The sequence below is a fragment of the Narcine bancroftii genome, chromosome 7, assembly GCF_036971445.1.
Source record: "Narcine bancroftii isolate sNarBan1 chromosome 7, sNarBan1.hap1, whole genome shotgun sequence".
Lineage (NCBI taxonomy): Eukaryota > Metazoa > Chordata > Chondrichthyes > Torpediniformes > Narcinidae > Narcine > Narcine bancroftii.
The window spans coordinates 39,002,506-39,023,849 of NC_091475.1; the positions used below are offsets into that span (position 1 = coordinate 39,002,506).

Sequence of the window (21,344 nt, forward strand, 5' to 3'; positions counted from 1 at the left end):
AGGCCAGTACTTATTTAGTACTTACATACTCAAATGCCCTTTAGTAAATGAGGATGAGCCAGCTTCATGAACTATTATTGTCTCCTTGTGATGAAACTATTCCCTTAAAGGGCTTTACAATAATTCAGATTAGTTAACAGAATTTTGTTGCCACTTATTGCAAGCTTGGGATAGGAAAGTAAAACCAATGCACCTCGAAGGAACCTCTCACTTACAGGGAGAATTCAAACTTCACACAGACAGCATCTGAGGGCAAGATTGAATCTAAGGCTCTGAAGTTGTGGAATGGCATTGCTAACCATCATGCTGGCTTACTAGTATACAACACTGAATCCATTCTCATCTGCATGTGCACACATCAATGCACATGTACAAAAGAAAGAATGCAGAGCTGACTTATCCTGATGACTCTAATGGTCACCCAAAAAAAGGACAATTGACTGTTGTTTATTATGCTTTATCTTGAATAATACAAGATTCACAACAATGGGTACAGATTAAAAACTCAGAAGTTGAATGTAGTAATTATTGGTTTTGGTGAGACAGAAATGAAGGTCTCATGACACAGCTGTCCTGAACAGTCTTTCACATGCAATTGATCCTGTAGTGTTATTAATCCTGTTCAATCATGCTCGCTTCAGCATCACATATACTAAAATTACATCCTGGTCAATTTCAAGTTGGCATGATTGTGTAGGAATTCAGATGTTATAATCACACTGTATGATTATCAAAGGACATTATACAATCCACTTGCATTCATGCTTACAGTTACCATGCCAAAACGAACAATACCCCACTCATGATCTTTTCACGTGACTGAAGGACACCACCCAGCCTTAGAACATCATCAGGATATCTTCAGGGCACTGTCATAAATTAAACATTTTCACATTCATCAATTACCTTCCTTCCATTATAACCTCTGATATGGACTATGTAATACCCATAGTTCCCATTAAATGCCTCAAGAATGAAGCAGTTCAAGTTTGCATTGCACCAAGAGACAAATTAAACCTGGGCCAAATGGAAAGAAACATTTTTCTTTTTCCATAGAAGAGTCAGTCCATGATAATATTCAACAAGTCTAAACCCTACCCTCAACATCCTGGTGTAAGGGATACTGGAATGTGAGGAGTCAAGCAAGTGCTAATTAAGAATGAAGTATGATGGGTTAAATCAGGGTGAAGGGATACTGGAATGTGAGGAGTCAAGTAAGTGTTAATTAAGAATGAAGTATGATGGGTTAAATCAGGGATACTGGAAGTGAGGAGTCAAGTAAGTGCTAATTAAGAATATGGGTTAAATCAGGGTGAAGGAAGGGTGAGGAAGGTTTAAACAAGTATAATAAAATAGGGGTCTTCAAAACAGGATAGCAAGTAGATAGATTTAGCAAGTCTTGGGGGTTGATTAATGAGTAAAGAACAAAGACATGATATTTTCTGGTAAACAAGTTTGCAGGAAGACACACAAACTGATAAGAAGTTAGAATACACGTAGGCAGAAATTACCTAATGCTAAACCAATCCAGGAGGCAGAAGAATGTTAAGGGGGAAGGTACCTCTGTACTGAAATGAAACATATAAAAAGTTGGGTAAGCCTGTGTGTATTCCCAGGGTAAGGGGAAGCATTGTGTAATAGTATAATAAATGTTCTTTGTCTCAATTTTTGTCTCGAGTGAAATCTGTGAAGGCACCTCTGCTTCTCACAACTTGGGGACTCGTCCGGGATTGTACTCCCTCCACTGACAGAGCGCCTGACTACGGGGGTAGGTGCACCCCGGCTGATTCGGCTAAACTCCCGGACGACGGGTCACTGGTCAATGGACGAAGCGAGTGATATCCAAGAAGAGGCATTGAGAACAAACGACAGGATGACGTTAAGGAAGCGTGCTAGGAATAGCTACTGGGTTCCGGTAAGAGGAATTTTATTTTCCTGCCAATATGGGAGGAGGAAGTAGCAAGGGAAAAAGCCCTGAAGAAGGAAAGGGGGATAAGATACCAAAACATAGTCCGTTAGGATTAATGTTATCCAATTGGGGTGCAGGGAAAACCCGTGAGAAGGATAAGCAGACCATGGTCAGGTATTGTTGTCAGGAATGGGTTAAGAATCTGATAAAGGGGAGTGTGGTATATTGGCCAAAGTTCGAATCCGATGGGGACTGGATGTGTCAGGCATTGAACATCTGGCTCTACAAAAATCAAGGAGACAATACCGAGAGTAGGGAATATGCAGCCTGTTGGCTTAGTGGATCATTTAATCAGATGATTTTAGACAAGAAGAAACTTAGAAACAAGAAGGATGAGGAACCTTCTGCCCCCGAAATAAAGGGATGGGATGTGTTACATTCCCTTACTCCACCTTATGTTTCCCCTGTGCCGGCTCCCATTCCCCCCCTATGTTTTACCCTTCTTTAACTTCCCCTCCTCCTCCACAGTTAAAGAAAGAAGGAGAAAGTAGGAGTGGTATGAGGACTCGCTCAGAGTGCAAGATTACCGCCTCAATTGACACGAGAGGGAGGAGATTTTGATTGTGAGGGTCATTCAGAAGAACAGTGTGAGGCCCTCCGGGAGGAAGGGACTGGACTCTTTGATTTATCTCCCAGAAGGCAGGAATCTAACCATCATAGAGGAGGAGATAAGCCAGAAACTAACTGGATGTTGGGAGGGGATGGAGGGGGTCTCGGATTTGTAAACGTGCCTTTGACTAGTACTGAGGTGCGCAATTTTAAGAAGGAAATGACCTCTCTGATAGAAGACCCTCAAGGATGTGCAGAACAATTAGATAAATTTTTGGGGCCTAATATATATACCTGGGATGAATTAATGTCTATCTTTAAGGCTCTATTTACTTTGGACAAGTGTGGAATGATCCGCCAGGCAGGGATCAGAGTCTGGGATAGGGAACACCAAGGGGGGCCTGAGGCGATACCTGGAGAAACTAAATTTCCCCTAATAAACCCAAATTGGGATAAAACTACTAATGATGGTTGTACGCGAATGGATGAGTTCAGGGTTAATCTAATAAGAGAAATAAAGGAGTCTGTTCCAAAAGGACAGAACTTTAAGAAGGCATTTGAGGTTCCCCAAGGTCCCGAGGAGACCCCCCTCTGCATTTCTGACTAGATTACGTGTGGCCATACAGCAATATGGGGGGTTGGATATAGAATCCCCAGCAGGTGAACAGTTGGAATTGACAGGTTTTGTTACTAATTCAGCCCCAGATATCAGGAAGAAATTACAAAAGTCAGAGAATTGGCATGAACAGGGAATATCACAGCTTTTGCAGATCGCACAAAGGGCATACGTCCAGAGGTCTGAAAAAAAACAGAAAGGAAAGGCTAAGATTTTGATTCAGGCAGTAAAGGAAATTGTGGATGGAAAGCAAGGAAGTGTTAGGAACCGTGTGTCAGCTCCTGGATGTTGGGAGGAGCGCTGGGAGTGGGGAAGTAGAGACCAGAGCAGAGGTTGGGGTAGAGGAGAATTCCAGGGATGGTGACCGTTCCCGGGACCCCGTGGAGACCCTGGCAGAAATTGGGAGATAGGAGCATTAGTTTGCTATTATTGTAAAAAGGAGGGACACTTTAAGAGGGAATGCCCGATGCGGGCCAGGGAGACGTGATCTTACGCATTGATGGAGGCAGATTATGAATAGGGGGGTCACGGTTCTCAGTCAATGCATACCATGGGGCTGCACGGAGAACCATTGGTAAATTTAAGCATAGGACCCCACGGTGACCAAATGACTTTCATAGTAGACTCCGGGGCAGCCCGGTCTAGTATTTTACGACGGCCCGAGGGTGTTACTACAGAAGGGACAGTGATGATTTCGGGGGTGGGGGGGGAGAGATTTTGCGGTCCCTAAATTAAAGAATGTAAAGATACAAATGGGAGGAAAAATTGTAACAGAGGATATTTTATTTGTTCCCCAAGCTGGGGTTTGCTTGTTGGGACGTGATTTACAGGACCAATTGGCTATCGGTACCAGACCACAGGGATCAGGTATCGGGGTTCAATTTTATGTACTGACGGTGGAGGATCAGGAACTAATAAATCCTAGGGTATGGGCGAAAAGAGGCAATAGAGGAGGGTTAGATGTTCCTACCCTGCAAGTTACTGACCAGGTAGTTCGATGAAAACAGTATCTGATTCCTATGGCTGGCCGAAAGGGGCTGCAGCCAGTAATTGACCAGTTGGTGAAAGATGGTATACTCGAACCATGTATGTCACCTTTTAATACTCCAATTTTACCTGTCCAAAAACCAGACGGAACATACCGATGAGTACAGGATTTGAGAGAGTTCAACAAAATTATTCTCACCCGTTATCCGGATGTACCTAACCCATATAGGTTGATGGGTAAGATTGATCCCCATAGTAAGTGGTTCAGTGTAATTGATCTCAAAGATGCTTTCTGGACCTGTCCTTTGGCAATAGATGGTAGGGACATGTTTGCATTTGAGTGGGAAAATCCCTTCACAGGATGGAAAAATCAATACGGGTGGACGGTCCTTTCCCAGGGTTTTACGGAATCACCAAATTTGTTTGGCCAAGTTTTGGAACAGGTACAAGATGAGGCCCCTCGGAGAGAGGATTGTCAATTATTACAATATGTTGATGATTTATTAATCACGGGGGAAATGTATGATTCGGTTAAACAATACACTGTTGATTTATTGAATTTTCTAGGGAATAAGGGTCTTAGAGTGAGTGAATCGAAGTTGCAATTTGTTCAATCCGAGGTTAAGTACTTCGGTCATTTGGTTAGTCAAGGAATTAGGAAAATAAGTCCAGAAAGAATACGCGGTATTTTGCAGGTCCCGCTTCCATAGAATGCTCAAGAACTTAGGAAATTCCTTGGTTTGGTGGGGTACTGTAGAATTTGGATTGAGATTTGTTCTAGCCTGGTCAAATTTCTTTATGATAAACTTGCAACCGTGTCTGCCTGTCCCGCATTGGACTTGTCAGTCACCAACGAGCCTGCAGCAGATGTGGACATACCCCTCCATAAATCTTCGTCCGCGAAGCCAATCCAAAGAAGAAAGAAAGAAGAAAGAAATTTGCGACTCTAGGGGGTGAAACTGTTGTCTGGGCGGAGGAGGAGATTAAAGATTTTGCCATGGTGAAACAGCGTCTTACTAGTGCCCCGGTTTTAGCCTTACCTGACCTAAATAAGCCATTTGACCTATATACCAATGCGAAAGATGGTGTGGCCATGGGAATATTAACACAAGAGCGGGCAGGCTTTAGTCGACCAGTTGCCTTTCTATCAAAGATTTTAGATCCTGTTCGTCGTGGTTGGCCAGAATGTGTGCAAGCAATTGCGGCCACTGCCATTCTAGTAGAGGAAGGACGCAAAATTACGTTTGGTGCCCCAATGACAGTTCACACCCCTCACACAATCCACACCATTCTCTTACAACGTGCCGGAAGGTGGCTTACTGATTCCAGAATTTTGAAGTATGAAGCAATCCTTATGGATAGGGATGATTTGACGCTGGTTACAAATAAAGATCAGAATCCAGCCGCCTTCTTGGTTTCTCCAATTCTGATTCTGTCCCCAATGATTTAGAGCATGTATGCTTAGAAGTGATAGATTTACAGACTAAAATTAGAGATGATTTAAGCGATTAACCTTTACGAGAGGGTGAAAGATGGTTTATTGATAGATCTTCCCGCTGCATTGATGACATTCGTTATAGTGGGTATAGTGTAGTGGACGGGAATGAAGGAGTTGTGATTGAGGCCGGTCGTCTCCCCAGTACTTGGTCGGCCCAATCCTGTGAATTGTATGCCCTCTGTAGAGCTCTTCAGGGTCTAGAGCAAAAGGTGGGCACAATCTATACCGACTCCAAGTATGCTTTTGGTGTAGTACACACCTTCGGAAAGATTTGGAAAGAGCGGGGAATGAAAACTGGGAAAGGACAAAAGTTGATCCATGAGAACTTAATTGTTCAATCCTTAGATGCTCTTATGTTACCTGAGGAGATAGCTGTAGTTCATGTATGAGGCCATCAAATTATTGACAGTCCTGAAGCCCAGGGTAACAGATAGGCAGATGAAGCTGCCAAACAAGCTGCACTATCAAAAATAATAGAGATGTAGCTGTTACTCCCCACCCCACATGAGATTCAAAAGACTCCCATCTTTTCACAGGAAGAGGAGGTTTATATGAAAAACCAGGGAATGCGTCAAACTACAGATGGGTTATGGTGGACGGCAGAGGGACGCCAAGTCCTAAATAAGGCCTTGGCTCGTCAAATTATTGATCAGCTCCACCAGCAGACACACTGGGGAACGCAGGCACTTGTTGATGCCTTTGTACGGTCCTTTAATTGTTCTGAATATACACCTTAGCCAAACAAAGTACTCGGGGATGTCCAATTTGTCAGCGAGTGAATAAAAAAGTAATGTGCCATGTAATGCCTGGGGGTCGCGATATGGCCGTACGCTCGTTTCAACGAATACAGATTGACTTCACGGAATTACCTAAGATAGGAGTTTATAAATATCTCCTGGTGATGGTGGATCATTTTACTCGATGGGTTGAGGCTTTCCCGACCCCTAATGATCGTGCTAACACCGTTATTCGGATATTACTAGAGGCTATTATTCCGCGTTACAGCATTGTGCAAACCATTGACTCAGATCAAGGTACACATTTTACCTCTCAGGTACTCCAGGGGGTGTGTAAAATATTGGGAATAGATTGGCAGTTACACACCCCATGGCACCCCCAGAGTTCAAGCCGTGTCGAGCGGATGAATCAGACCCTGAAAAATCAACTCACTCGACTTCATGAGGAAACTGGCCTCTCCTGGATTAAATGCTTACCCCTAGCTTTAATCAGGATTCGCACAGCTCCTCGTAAGGACCTTGCTGTCTCACCATATGAGATGATGTTCGGTCTTCCCTACATGGGCTTCCACACCACTTCCCCTACCCTGAGGCTAATGACCAATATATATCTAAATATTTACAGGGGCTTTCCACTTCTTTGTATAACTTAAAACAGAAGGGATTATTAGCTCAAACCCCACCCTTGGACTATCCCATTCATTCCATTAAAGCTGGTGATTGGGTATATGTAAAAGCGTGGCAAGACCATAAAGTAGAACCTATATGGGATGGCCCTTATTGTGTACTTTTGATTACAGACACTGCAGTATGAACAAAAGAAAAGGGATGGACTCACGTGCAACGTGTTAAGCATGCTAATCCACAGACTAAAGACGTTGACAATATCCCCTCTATCTGGCATGCAGTCTCGCATCCTTCTGGTCTGAAAGTCACGCTCCGCCGAAAAAAATTGTTATAATGTTATTTTTACTATTTGCCGGTATTGTTTTCCTGCTGGTTCCCAATTTTTGAGAAACTACCCAACTGTACACAATGTATTAAGTCCTCTGGAACAGGGGCAGCATAGGTGATAGTTACTTTGAAGAATGGACAAGTTTGCCTTTGGAATGCAAACGGGGCACAGGTAGGAAGTGCATTCACAGTGGGGTACCTTATTTATTATGGTTTAATTTAGGATCCCAACATGGACCAGGGAAGCAGAACTGTCCTAGGGGAGTGGCTTGGGTTTGCATCCAGGCCTCTACGAGTATTAAAAAGACAAGTGCCAAAAATATGGTACAAAGAAAATGGAGGGAGAATTATAAGCAAAATATTAGTCAGGGCTATACCTGGAGTAGGAATAAAGGGGATATATATGCTAATGCTTGCAGACAACCTACTACTCACCGGTTAGGTGACAATAAATGGGTAGATTTGAGTCAACAAACAGCTGACTTGCTGGGGTTGAAGAATTGTTGGATTTGCGGAGGCCCAACTAGAGATGGTACCTGGCCCTGGCAAGGTGAGCCTTTGGATATATGGGAACTTCTATGCTTTAATGGTACAACGAATAAAATTGAACGCCCCTCCCAAGCTTGGCATCTTGCAAATCATCCATCGGGTGACGAATGCATCTGGAAGGCTGAAGGCCGTCACTATAAGGGGGATTCCAGTTGTAAACGGCTTAAGCTGCTCAAGAATACTACAGCTGTTTGGCATCCCGCAACCCCTACCTGGTATTTCTCCATGAAAAGAGACTCGGATTGTGTGCTTTATGAGAGTATGAATGACACCACTGACATATGGAACTGTTCAGGTAACAATCCTTACCGGGGCATACCCTCGCTTCGGCAGGTCTGGAGCCAGACTATCCCACATGGATATGCACCACAGGGTTTATATTGGATTTGTGGGAATATGGCTTTTTCCTTTTTAGAACTTGATTGGAGCAGCACTTGTTGTATTGGAATCATTCAACTTCATTTTGTCTTACTGCCTTTGCAGGCCGACCATCACCTTTCCACCAAGTTATATATGCGCCTGATCCCACAATCTCCTCAGGATACATGCCCAAAGAGAGAACTTAAAATTGGAAGTTGGGGTGAAGACTGGCCCCCTGAACATATTATGGCCCTGCTACTTGGGCTCAGGATGGATCATTGGGATATCGAACCCCCATTTATATACTAAATCGTTTGATCAGACTCCAGGCAGTTTTGGAAATTATCACTAATCAGACAGCGATAGCCTTAGATTTATTGGCTGATGAGCAGCAAGATACGAGCTACAGCTTATCAAAATCGCCTGGCCGTCGATTACTTGTTGGCCGCTGAGGGCGGCGTCTGTGTAAAATTGAACCTTACCAATTGTTGCTTGAAGATTGATGACAATGGCCAGGTGGTAAAAAAAAAAAAATTTCTTCATGAATTCGAAAATGTTCCCATATCCCGGTCCAGACTTGGCATCCTTGGTCCGGTATATCGTGGACTAAAATTTTTACTGGCGACTGGACCTGGATACACACAGCCCTTATAGTGGCTGGGGCTTTTATTTTAGCCCTCATAATAATTCCATGCCTAATGTCTTGTGTGCAGTGTTTAATTCAATGGGCCCTTCGTCAGGTCACTACAACCCAAATGTTGTATGCTTTCCAAACTCTGTCTGATGATGCTGAGGCCGCAGTTCGTTTACTCACTCGCTGGGAAAAGGACCAAGCTTAAAAGAACACTACCGAATAAGGATTTACTAAGCGTAGCTAAAGACAAAGGGTGGATTGTAAGGGATACTGGAATGTGAGGAGTCAAGCAAGTGCTAATTAAGAATGAAGTATGATGGGTTAAATCAGGGTGAAGGGATACTGGAATGTGAGGAGTCAAGTAAGTGTTAATTAAGAATGAAGTATGATGGGTTAAATCAGGGTGAAGTGATCATGGAATGTGAAGAAGGTTTAAACAAGTATAATAAAATAGGGGTCTTCAAAACAGTAGATAGATTTAGCAAGTCTTGGGGGTTGATTAATGAGTAAAGAACAAAGACATGATATTTTCTGGTAAACAAGTTTGCAGGAAGACACATAAACTGATAAGAAGTTAGAATACACGTAGGCAGAATTACCTAATGCTAAACCAATCCAGGAGGCAGAAGAATGTTAAGGGGAAAGGTACCTCTGTACTGAAATGAAATGTATAAAAAGTTGGGTGAGCCTGTGTGTATTCCCAGGGTAAGGGGAAGCACCCAACTTTGCATTGTTGTAATAGTATAATAAATGTTCTTTGTTCTCAATTTTTGTCTCGAGTGAAATCTGTGAAGGCACCTCTGCTTCTCACACTGGGGTTCATCATTGATCAGAAACAGTTGGGCCTGGTGCACCAGTGCTCAGTGTGATGGTACTCAACATTCTGATCCCAACCCAGACTGACTGTGGTTAGGAAGTCCAGAATCCAGTTACAGGGAAAAGTGTTGAGTCCCAGCAAGTACAGTTTCTCCACCAGCCTCTGGGGTATGATTGTATTAAATGTGGTGCTGAAGTCAATATACAGCAGCTTGGCGTATGAAGCATCCTTCTCCAGGAGGGTCAGGATGGAGTGGAGGGACATCAATGGAACAGTTTTGTCTGTAGGTGAATTAAAATGGATTCACTGTCTCAAGGAGATGCACTTTGATATGTTCCATCACCAGGTGCTCAAAGCATTTCATAATGGTGGAGGTCAGTGCCACTGGGTGGTAGTCACTGAGCTTGAACTCCTGGCTCCCCACCGATTATGGGAGTACCCACTCCAGAAGGACTGCAGTGGTTCATCAACATTTTCCGAAGGACAATTTAAAAAATACTGCTTTTTGCTAGAAACGTTTACCCACAAAAATTAAATGTAAACAAAAATCCCAAGGTGGCCAAAGTCTCTGGGCAGTAGCAGCAATTCAAAATAGACAGCCTCTCTCAAAATAATTATTAGAGAGTAGCAGCAGAAGAAGGGCAAGGTCATGACACAAACCACTGCATCTTGCTCCACTGGGCAGCGTTATAGGAGAGAAAACAAATCTCAAATTTTCCGAAGTAGTAGTGAAAACTACTAATCTTTCTTTCCCCAACCCAGGTTGAACGGAAATGTCAGAAGGTCAGGTTGAATTATAAGGGGTAACTGAGGCACGCGAGGAAAACTGCATTACTAGTACCACTCAAATCAAATTTATTGCCAACAGAAATCATCATCTACTACTTGTTTCAGGCAAGCCAGCCCGCTGTATGCGCCAACATCATATATTATACACAGTGAAATTTTGCGGCTGTAGCTTTCTGTGGCCAGGATTAAAGCAGTGTATAATATATTTTGTTTTATTGTGACTGGACTACTCGGAGACCCATTACAAGCCGGTCTGACCCATTAGCATCCCTCTCCACACACGCTTCGCCGTCCCTGCCCGGATGCCCCCGCCCCGACTGTTAGGCGAGCACCGCCGACGCAACAGCGTGCCAATCGCTTCTTGCGCGGCGCCGCACAGAACTCCACTCGCACTCTGCCACTCACCGCCTGCTCTTCTTTGCTGTTCATCGCGACCCCGCCACTAGCCTTCCATTGCCTACCCAGGGTTCCTCACTGTACGGTCTTCGCACCGGGTCAAAAATAAGGAGAGCGAGAATTTCAAAACCCTCACCAGCCGCTTGTGTGTGTGTGTGCGCATGCGCCTCTTGAGCACTCTAGTTCCCCCTGTTACTCTCTCAGGAGACTGAGAAGAGCTAACCACCCCTCAAAATACAGGATTTCATGGAAGAAACAAATCCGCGCAGTGAATTTCATAGACTTGGGGGTCTGTTGTATAAATGTGTCACAGAATGCAGCGGATTCCACATGTCGGGCGTAGTTGGGAAGCTGGTAAGGTGGTGTTCAATGATCTTCATTGCGATGCTGCCGCTGGTGTGGCACCTGTCGCCCTTCATAATAAGCGTGGCAGAGCTTTGACTTGATCCTTTGGCTATGCTTTGTGTATTAGATGCTTTAAAAAAATAGGGAGACAGTTACATTTAGATGCACTCTGTGTTTTTTGCATTCATTGAAGCTGGGTAAATAATCCATTGAGTTCCAGTTAAAAACAAAGTGCAACTCAGTGGGCCAGGCAGCACAAATATATCAAATATTTCGGGTCGAGACACCCTTCAGTTCATGTTCAAATTTTAGCTAATCTAATCTGACAACATAGAGTTGCGACGTTGACTCACAATCTACGTAAGAGCCACAAGAGACTGTGGGTGCTGAAAAGAAACCCCTCCTCTCAAATCTTTGACTCTCTCTTTCCCTCCACAGATGTGGCCTGGGTCACATTTTAAGCAACGTCATCTCCAGACATTTTTGTCCGATCCAGCACTCTTCAAGCTTTTGTGTCCCCACGTGATCTTTATGCCCGCTCTCCAACTTTCCTCTGCCCTTGCCAGTCTGTTCTGTCCCGGTCGCGACAACCCACGTCGTAGGTGACGTCATGACGCTCGCGCTGACGCTTTTGGTTGTCAACCCACCTTTGGCGTGTTTCGGTTCAGGTTCGCGGCTCCTCAACTGGCTTTGGTGAGTCACCTGGCGTAATCAAGCATGGCGGGCGAGGCCATGTCTTATTCTCGACTGCATTTGGAAATGAAAGATTTTCGGGGACCGGTGCACGTGAGCGAAGCTGGAGAGCGGCAGGAGAGAGGCGCGCAGACCGAGTGCAATGCTGGAGGTGAGGCAAGAAGAGCCGCCAGGTGCCCTTGGCTGCCGATCCCAAGGCACCGCACTTCAGATTTGGCAGTTGGCTAATGTTATTGGTTTATAACTAGTTGGTCCGACTAACGTTGGAAGGAATTTTTGTGTTAATGTCAGTGAGGCCCTAAATTATTGATCCTGAGACGTATAGGGGATGCTAAAATGACTTCAAGTCTTCGCCAGTATTGGGCAGCATTCATGGAGAGAACGTTGCGGATCGGGGCCAAGAGATAATGGGATATTGGACAAATCGGCCTTTCCATCTTCGTTCGTCCAGTGTCCTATTACCCCTTGCCACTTTTGACTCTACTTGAACATGAACTGCAGATCCTCATGCAGGGTGTCTCGACCCGAAATATTTGACATAACTAAATTGAGTTTCCCTAATCTTTCTTTCCCCAACCCAGGTTGAACGGAAATGTCAGTCTTGCTATTTTTATTGGGTTTTTTTTTTAATTGACATAACATGAGTGTAATCAGGTGAAGATTGGTTCAGATGCAGTGATTAAAAGTTTGGTCAAGAACTGGCTCAGATGCAGTGATTAAAACTTTGGTCAAGAACTGGCTCAGATGCAGTGATTAAAACTTTGGTCAAGAACTGGCTCAGATGCAGTGATTAAAACTTTGGTCAAGAACTGGCTCAGATGCAGTGATTAAAACTTTGGTCAAGAACTGGCTCAGATGCAGTGATTAAAACTTTGGTCAAGAAAAGGCATCTTGCCCAAAACACAATTTTCTATTCTTTTAATTCCTTTTCTCTCCGATTCTCTAAAGGAAAGGTTATCTATTGTGAAAGGAATTAGTTGATTTTGCATCAATAATAATTTTGGTAGTTGTTCATTTGTTTTTTTCCTTTCTACATGAATCTTCTTCCATATCATTTGAACAAATAAAGTACAAATATGGAATAACTCATGGTATAATGTTTGCATACCACCAACTGAAAACCTACTTAAAGGACAAATTGGGAAGCAGACTGAGATTACCAGAAGGAAGCAGCTTTGAATATGTGATTACAGAAACAACGATAATAAAAAGATTTATAACAAACATATACATCAAGCTGCAAGAGAAAGAGGAGAGGAGTCACGTGATGGAGTAGTGGCCGGTAGGGGAACTCCAGCCCTCTCCAGAAAAGTTAAAAAAAGATAGAGCAAAAACAAAGGCACAAACATAAAAACCATAACAGAGTGAAAGTAAAAGTGTGGAAAAAATGGCAGCGAAGAAAGAAAAACCAAAAACAACGGGAAGAAAAGAAGAAGGAAAGGTGTCGGAAGAAGAAGGTGAAGGCCTTACCTGTACGAAGAGGCGCGCCGTGGAGAGAGAAGCCCGCTCCCTGAGATCAGTCGAAGCCCCGAACTCCGGACTACAAAAATGGCTCACGGAGCCAAACAAACGTGCGCAACCGCGGTTGCGCGAATCCTCGTGCATGCGCGATGCGCAAGACAAAAATAACACAGACGGGAGGGGGGACCAGCTGAGGAGTAGATCTCCACAGCTGAAACAGGCAACTACAACACAACAGCAAGAGGAAAACTTAGAAAATAACGAGAACAAGAAGGAAGAGAATAAAAATAAGAAATCAAAGAAACAACAGATGACCAACCCAGAGGAAGAAGACCAACACCAAGACACTTCTAATAAAGATAAGAAGACAAAAAATACCCAACAAAATAAAACAAACAACCCAACAAGAAAACCAGAAGAGACAGAGGTAAAGGATGCAGATCCTGGAGTGGACTCAGAAGAAGAGGAGGAAGAACACAGAGAAATGGAAGATGAAGGGAAGGGCAAGTACATGGATATATTTTTTTTTAAAGAATATATGGAAACAGTAAAAGAATGGCAGTCACAAGAATTCAGTGAAATAAAAAGAAGAATAAAAAGTACAGAAGAAAAAGTGAATAGATTAGAGATGATCATGACAGATATAGGCAAAAGAGTAGACAAGGTGGAAGAATGAGAAACAGCCATAGAAATGGAAGTAGATGACTTAAAAAAGAAATTAGAAGAATCTGATAAAAAGAAACACAGGAGCTGTTAGCTCAGAAGATAAATATAATGGAAAGTTATAATAGAAGAAACAATATAAAGATAGTGGGCCTTAAGGAAGATGAAGAAGGCAAAAATATGAAAGAATTTATAAAATAATGGATCCCCAGGGTCCTAGGAAGACCAGAATTACAGGAAGAAATGGAAATAGAAAGGGCACACAGAACATTAGCCCCTAAACCACAACCACAACAAAAACCAAGATCCATTTTAGTAAAATTCCTAAGATATACAACAAAAGAAAATATATTGGAGAAGGCAATGAAAAAAATAAGAGAAGACAAAAAAACCACTAGAATACAAGGGTCAAAATTTTTTTTTCTATCCAGATATAAGTTTTGAACTCCTGAAGAAGAGGAAGGAGTTCAATGCAGCAAAAACGACCCTATGGAAAAAAGGTTATAAATTTATGTTAAAATACCCAGCGGTACTTAAAATAGTTATTCCGGGGCAGCAAAACAAACTATTCTCGGATCTGGAAGAAGTACAAAAATTTGCAGAACAACTACAAAACAGACAGAGAGATGAAGAGATGTAACAAGAACAAAAATGACAACAAACTATATGTATGTGTGTATGTAGGTATGTGTGTGTGTATATATATATATATATATAGAGAGAGAGAGAACAAAACAAAGGACTCTACATCACCTTTATTGACCTCACCAAAGCCTACGACACCATGAGCAGGAAAGGGCTTTGGCAAATACTAGAGCGCATCGGATGCCCCCCCAAGTTCCTCAACATGGTTATCCAATTGCACGAAAACCAACAAGATCGGGTCAGATACAGCAATGAGGTCTCTGAACCCTTCTCCATTAACAATGGCGAGAAGCAAGGCTGCATTCTCGCACCAACCCTCTTTTCAATCTTCTTCAGCATGATGCTGAACCAAGCCATGAAAGACCTCAACAATGAAGACGCTGTTTACATCCGGTACCGCACGGATGGCAGTCTCTTCAATCTGAGGCGCCTGCAAGCTCACACCAAGACACAAGAGCAACTCGTCCGTGAACTACTCTTTGCAGACGATGCCGCTTTAGTTGCCCATTCAGAGCCAGCTCTTCAGCGCTTGACGTCCTGTTTTGCGGAAACTGCCAAAATGTTTGGCCTGGAAGTCAGCCTGAAGAAAACTGAGGTCCTCCATCAGCCAGCTCCCCACCATGACTACCAGCCCCCACTCATCTCCATCGGGCACACAAAACTCAAAACGGTCAACCAGTTTACCTATCTCGGCTGCACCATTTCATCAGATGCAAGGATCGACAACGAGATAGACAACAGACTCACCAAGGCAAATAACGCCTTTGGAAGACTACACAAAAGAGTCTGGAAAAACAACCAACTGAAAAACCTCACAAAGATAAGCGTATACAGAGCCGTTGTCATACCCACACTCCTGTTCGGCTCCGAATCATGGGTCCTCTACCGGCATCACCTACGGCTCCTAGAACGCTTCCACCAGCGTTGTCTCCGCTCCATCCTCAACATTCATTGGAGCGACTTCATCCCTAACGTTGAAATACTCGAGATGGCAGTGGCCGACAGCATCAAATCCACGCTGTTGAAGATCCAACTGCGCTGGGTAGGTAACATCTCCAGAATGGAGGACCATCGCCTTCCCAAGATCGTGTTATATGGCAAGCTCTCCACTGGCCATCGTGTCAGAGATGCACCAAAGAAGAGGTACAAGGACTGCCTAAAGAAATCTCTTGGTGCTTGCCACATTGACCACCGCCAGTGGGCTGATATCGCCTCAAACTGTGCATCATGGCGCCTCACAGTTTGGTGGGCAGCAACCTCCTTTGAAGAAGACCGCAGAGCCCACCTCACTGACAAAAGACAAAGGAGGAAAAACCCAGCACCCAACCCCAACCAACAAATTTTCCCCTGCAACCGCTGCATCCGTGTCTGCCTGTCCCGCATTGGCCTTGTCAGCCACAAACGAGCCTGCAGCTGACGTGGACTATTACCCCCTCCATAAATCTTCGTCCGCGATGCCAAGCCAAGGAAGATATATATGTATATGTGTGTATGTACATATATGTGTATATATAAAAAATAGAGTATAGGTAAGAACAAAGAACGGAAAGAAAGGGAAGGAAGGAAGTAAGGAGGGAATTAAGAGAGTGACCTTTGTTATATATGAAGATTAAAATCTTTTCTGGGGGGCTGGGTGGGGAAGAATTACAGTCACTGCGAAATCAGTTGACACTTGCGAGCGGATTCGCAAATCCAAATGGAAAGGGGAGATGTGGTTGCCCGACAAGGGACAAAGGGCAACTCAGAAAAGGGAGGGACTATTGGGGTTAAAGGAATTTTAGATATGAGAATAGTGGAAATATTTTATGTTTTAGAAATGTTGTCTTATAATATGTTCAAAAAAAAGAAAGCAGAAATGGATAAGAAGGGAAGATGGTGATGAGGAAATGGAAAGGAAAGATAAACAAAGTATGAAATGGCTATGTTGAACTATATGACTTTAAATATTAATGGAATACATAACCAAATAAAAAGGAAGAAACTTAAATTTACAGAAAAAAGAAAAAATTGATATAACATTCGTACAAGAAACACATCTAACTGAAGTGGAACACAAGAAATTAAAGAGATTGGATAGGACATGTAACAGCAGCATCATATAATTCAAAAGCCAGAGGAGTAACTATATTAATCAATAAAAATGTACCAATCAAAATAGAAGAGGAAATAATAGATCCGGCAGGGAGATATGTAATGATAAAATGTCAGATATATTCAGAATTTTGGAATTTACTCAATCTATATTCACCTAATGAAGAAGATCAAAAATTTATGCTAGATATCTTTTTGAAGATAGCAGATACGCAAGGGAACATACTAATAGGAGGGGATTTTAACCTTAATTTGGACTCAAACATGGATAAAACTGGAAAAAAAACTAACAGAAAGAACAAAGTAACCAAATTTATAATTAAATCGATGCAAGAAATGCAACTTTTGGATATATGGAGGAAACAACACCCAAAGGAAAAGGAATATTCATACTCTTCGGGTAGACATTAAACATACTCAAAGATAGACCTATTCCTGTTATCAGGCCACATTCAAGGTAGGGTTAGGAAAATGGAACATCAAGCTAGACTATTATCGGACCACTCACCCCTGTTATTGGCAATAGAGCTAGAGGACATCCTTGTATAGATGGAGATTGAACTCCATGCTACTTAAAAGACAGGATTTTAGAGAATTCATTGAACGACAAATTAAAATATACTTTGAAATAAATATGGAATCAGTGAAAGATAAGTTTATACTATGGGATGCAATGAAAGCGTTCATCAGAGGACAAATAATAAGTTATGTAACTAAGATGAAGAAGGACTACAATCGGGAAACAACAGTTGGAAAGGGAAATAACAAATATAGAAAAAGAATTAGCAATAAAGGAAGATACAACTAAAAGAAGAGAATTCGCAGTTAAAAAAATAAAATATGAAACACTACAAACATATAAGGTGGAGAAGAAGATAATGAAGACAAAACAGAAATATTATGAGCTAGGAGAAAAAACGCACAAAATTCTAGCGTGGCAGCTTAAGACAGAACAAACTAAAAGAATGGTATTGGCATTAAGGAAAAAGGACAAAAAAATTACATATAATTCAACGGAGATCAATGAAATCTTCAGGGAATTCTACGAGCAATTATATCAAACTGAAAACGAAGGGAAAGAAGACAAAATAGATTAATTTCTAACTAAAATTGAATTACCGAAATTACAAATAGAGGAGCAAAATAAATTAATAAAACCATTTGAAATAGAAGAATTACAGGACATATTAAAAAAACTACCGAACAATAAAACACCAGGAGAGGATGGATTCCCAATAGAATTCTATAAAACATTTAAAGACTTATTAATTCCTCCCCTTCTGGAAGTAATCAACCAGATTGATAAAAACACAAAGCATACCAGATTCATGCAAAACAGCAATAATCACAGTAATACCAAAGACAGGGAAAGATCCACTTTAAATAAAATAAAAGGATAAAAATAAAAGAGAAGGAATATAAATTCAGTCTATTTGCAGATGACGTTATAATATACTTAACAGAACCAGAAATATTAATAAAAGAATTACATAGGAAATTGAAGGAATATGGAGAAGTATCGGGGTACAAGATCAACGCAAATAAAAGTGAAGCAAAGCCAATGAACAATGCGGATTTCACAAAGTTTTACAACTAGGTATAAAAACCTCGGCCATCTATATAAACTCAATTACCATCCATTAATGAAAATATTACAAGACGACTTAGAGCATTGGAAAGACTTACCACTAACACTGATAGGAAGGATAAACTGTATTAAAATGAATATTTTCCCAAGGATACAATACCTATTTCAGTCATTACCAATACACCTAACAGAGAAATTCTTCAAGGAGTTAAAGAAAATAATAAGGAAATTCTTATGGAAAGGGGGGAAACCGAGGATAGCACTAGATAAATTAACAGAATGGTACAAACAAGGAGGCTTACAACTACCAAACTTTAAGAATTATTATAGAGCCGCACAATTAAGATACCTATCAGATTTTTATCAAACAAGGGAAAAACCAGATTGGACCAGATTAGAATTAGATAAAATAGGGGAGAAGATACCTGAACATATACTATATAAATGGGATGAAAAATTGGTGCAACGTAGGAATTCACCGGTATTGCATCATCTGCTCAACATTTGGAAGAAGATTCATGTAGAAAGGAATAAAACAAATTACCAACTACCAAAACTAATATTGACGCAAAATCAGTTAATCCCTTTCACAATAGATAACCTTTCCTTTAGAGAATGGGAGAGAAAAGGGATCAAAAGAATAGAAAATTGTTTTTCGGGAAATAAATTATTATCCTTTGAACAAATGAAGGATAAATATAATATAACTCACGATACAATGTTTGCATACTACCAACTGAAAACCTACTTGAAGGACAAATTGGGAAACAGTCTGAGGTTACCAGAAGGAAGCAATTTTGAATATGTGATTACAGACACAATGATAATTAAAAAGTTTGTAACAAACATGTACATCAAACTGCAAGAAAAGGAGAACGAGGAAACAAACGGTAAACCTAATCAAAAATGGGAACAAGATCTAAACATAAAGATAAAGAATGAAACATGGGAGAAGCTATGCACCGGAACTATGAGAAATACAATAAACACGAGGTTACGCATGATACAATATAACTGGATATACAGGCTATACATCATACCTCAAAAGTTAAATAAATGGGACCCAACAGTATCAGACAGATGTTTTCGCAGTAAAAATGAAACGGGAACAACAATTCATGCAATTTGGACATGTGAGAAAGTGGAAAAACTTTGGGAAGATCTAAACCAGATATTAAATAAAATCACAAAAAGTAATATACCAAAAAACCCAGAGATCTTCCTCCTAAGTAATATAAGAAACAAAGAATTTGGACTCGATTTGGATGGAGCACAAAAAAGATTCGTTAGGATAGCCCTAGCTGTAGCAAAAAAATGTATTATGTCAACCTGGAAATTAGAAGACAACTTGAGAATACAACAATGGTATATAGAAATGAATAAATGTATTCCATTAGAAAAAATAACATATAATTTAAGAAATAACATTACAATATTCGAACAAATATGGGAGTCATACATGAAACACAATAGAGAAATCCTACCGTGGACTTCCACCACCTAAAATGACAGAAGGAGAAGATAATGAAAAGAACTGACTCAGTAAAATTTCTTGTTTATTTTTATTAAGTGACAACATTGTTTAACGGGTTTAATGTATCTTATAGATTGAACTTTAAATAAATCAGGAAGGGAGTGAGGGAGGGAGGGAAGGAAGGGAGGGGGGAAAAAGGGGGAGAAAACAACACTGTATATATTTAAGAAGAAAAATGTCTATGTATCTTGGTCAATGTGGTTTATAGTGTGAAAAATAAAAAAATTTTTTAAAAAAGCTGCAAGAGATAGAAAATGATGAAATAAGCTATAAACCCAAAGAAAAGTGGGAAAAAGATTAAACATAAAGATAAAAAAATGAAATATGGGAAAAGTTTTGCTCTGGAACTATGAAAAATATAATAAATACAAGGTTACGGATGATACAATATAATTGGTTACACAGGCTATATATCACACCGAAAAAGTTAAATAAATGGGATCCAACATTATCAGATAGATGTTTTCGCTGTAAGAAGGAAATGGGATCAACAGTACATGCAATTTGGGCATGTGAGAAAGTGAAAAAGTTTTGGGAAGATCTAAATCAGGTATTAAATAAAAACACAAAAAGCAACATACCAAAAAATCCAGAGATCTTTCTTCTAAGTTATATAAGAAGTAAAGAATTAGGCCTCAAACTGGATGAAGCGCAAAAAATATTTATTATGATAGCCTTAGCTGTAGCAAAAAAAATGTATAATGTCACCTTGGAAATCAGAAGAGAGCCTGAGAATACAGCAATGGTACATAGAAATTAATAAATGTATTCCTTTGGAAAAAAAAACATATAATTTAAAAAATAAAGTCACATTATTTGAACAAATTTGGGAACTGTACATGGAACACAACAGGGAGGGCCTACCGCGGAGCTCCACCCCTAAAATGATAGAATGAGAAGAAGACAAAATGACCTGATCCAGTGTGTAAAAGTAGATGATACAATTTTCTTGTTTATTTTCATTGTGTGATGACATTGTTTAATGGTTTTATTGTATTGTATATGTTGAATGTTTAATGGGTTTGGAGGGGGGGTGGGAGGGAAGGGAGGGGGGAAAGGGGAGAAAATGCTACTGTGTATATTCAAGAGGGAAATGTTTGTGTGTATTTTGATTGATATGGTTCATAGTGTGAAAAAAAATTTTTTTTTTAAAAGAAAAGACATCTTTAAAGGAGTAGAGAGTGACAGAAGTTGTGAAGCCATTCTTATTTGGTTTTTGTTTCTGTTTGAACCAGGAAATAAGTTAATTGAACATCAGATAGTCATTGTATTGAAGATGATTTTAACTGCCCCATATAATATTGAAATGAATGTTGTACAACATAAAAAGCTTTATTTATATAATGCATTGGAGTAAAATATCATTATTGGTACATATTAAATATAATATGATGTAGGCTGGACATTTCTGAAATTCTGTTCCATTGATGTGTGCTTGCAATTGTGCAAAAATGGCATCGTGCAAGAAA

The 21,344-nt window shown here is 40.9% G+C and overlaps 2 protein-coding genes across 5 annotated transcripts in view; one reads left to right on the top strand and one right to left on the bottom strand.

Annotated features, from left to right (window-relative positions):
• LOC138738783 (dnaJ homolog subfamily C member 15-like) overlaps positions 1-10,969 on the bottom strand; it is a 39,920-nt gene extending 28,951 nt beyond the window's left edge. For 2 of the 3 annotated variants that reach the window (XR_011341733.1, XM_069889692.1), the window contains exon 1: positions 10,865-10,969. Coding sequence is in view for 2 of the 3 variants with exons in the window: in XM_069889692.1 (XP_069745793.1) it covers positions 10,865-10,888 (24 nt within the window). In the remaining variant the exon portion in view is untranslated. The remainder of the gene's footprint in view (positions 1-10,864) is intronic. The other variant, XM_069889693.1, reaches the window with a different exon arrangement.
• Positions 10,970-11,032: 63 nt separating this feature from the next.
• The window catches only part of cdadc1 (cytidine and dCMP deaminase domain containing 1), a 62,944-nt gene continuing 52,632 nt past the window's right edge, over positions 11,033-21,344 (top strand). The window contains exon 1 of one of the 2 annotated variants that reach the window (XM_069889691.1): positions 11,033-11,209. In XM_069889691.1, coding sequence (XP_069745792.1) covers positions 11,158-11,209 — 52 coding nt within the window. In that variant the 5' untranslated portion in view covers positions 11,033-11,157. Of the gene's footprint in view, positions 11,210-11,818; positions 12,045-21,344 lie in introns of those variants that run through there. The other variant, XM_069889690.1, reaches the window with a different exon arrangement.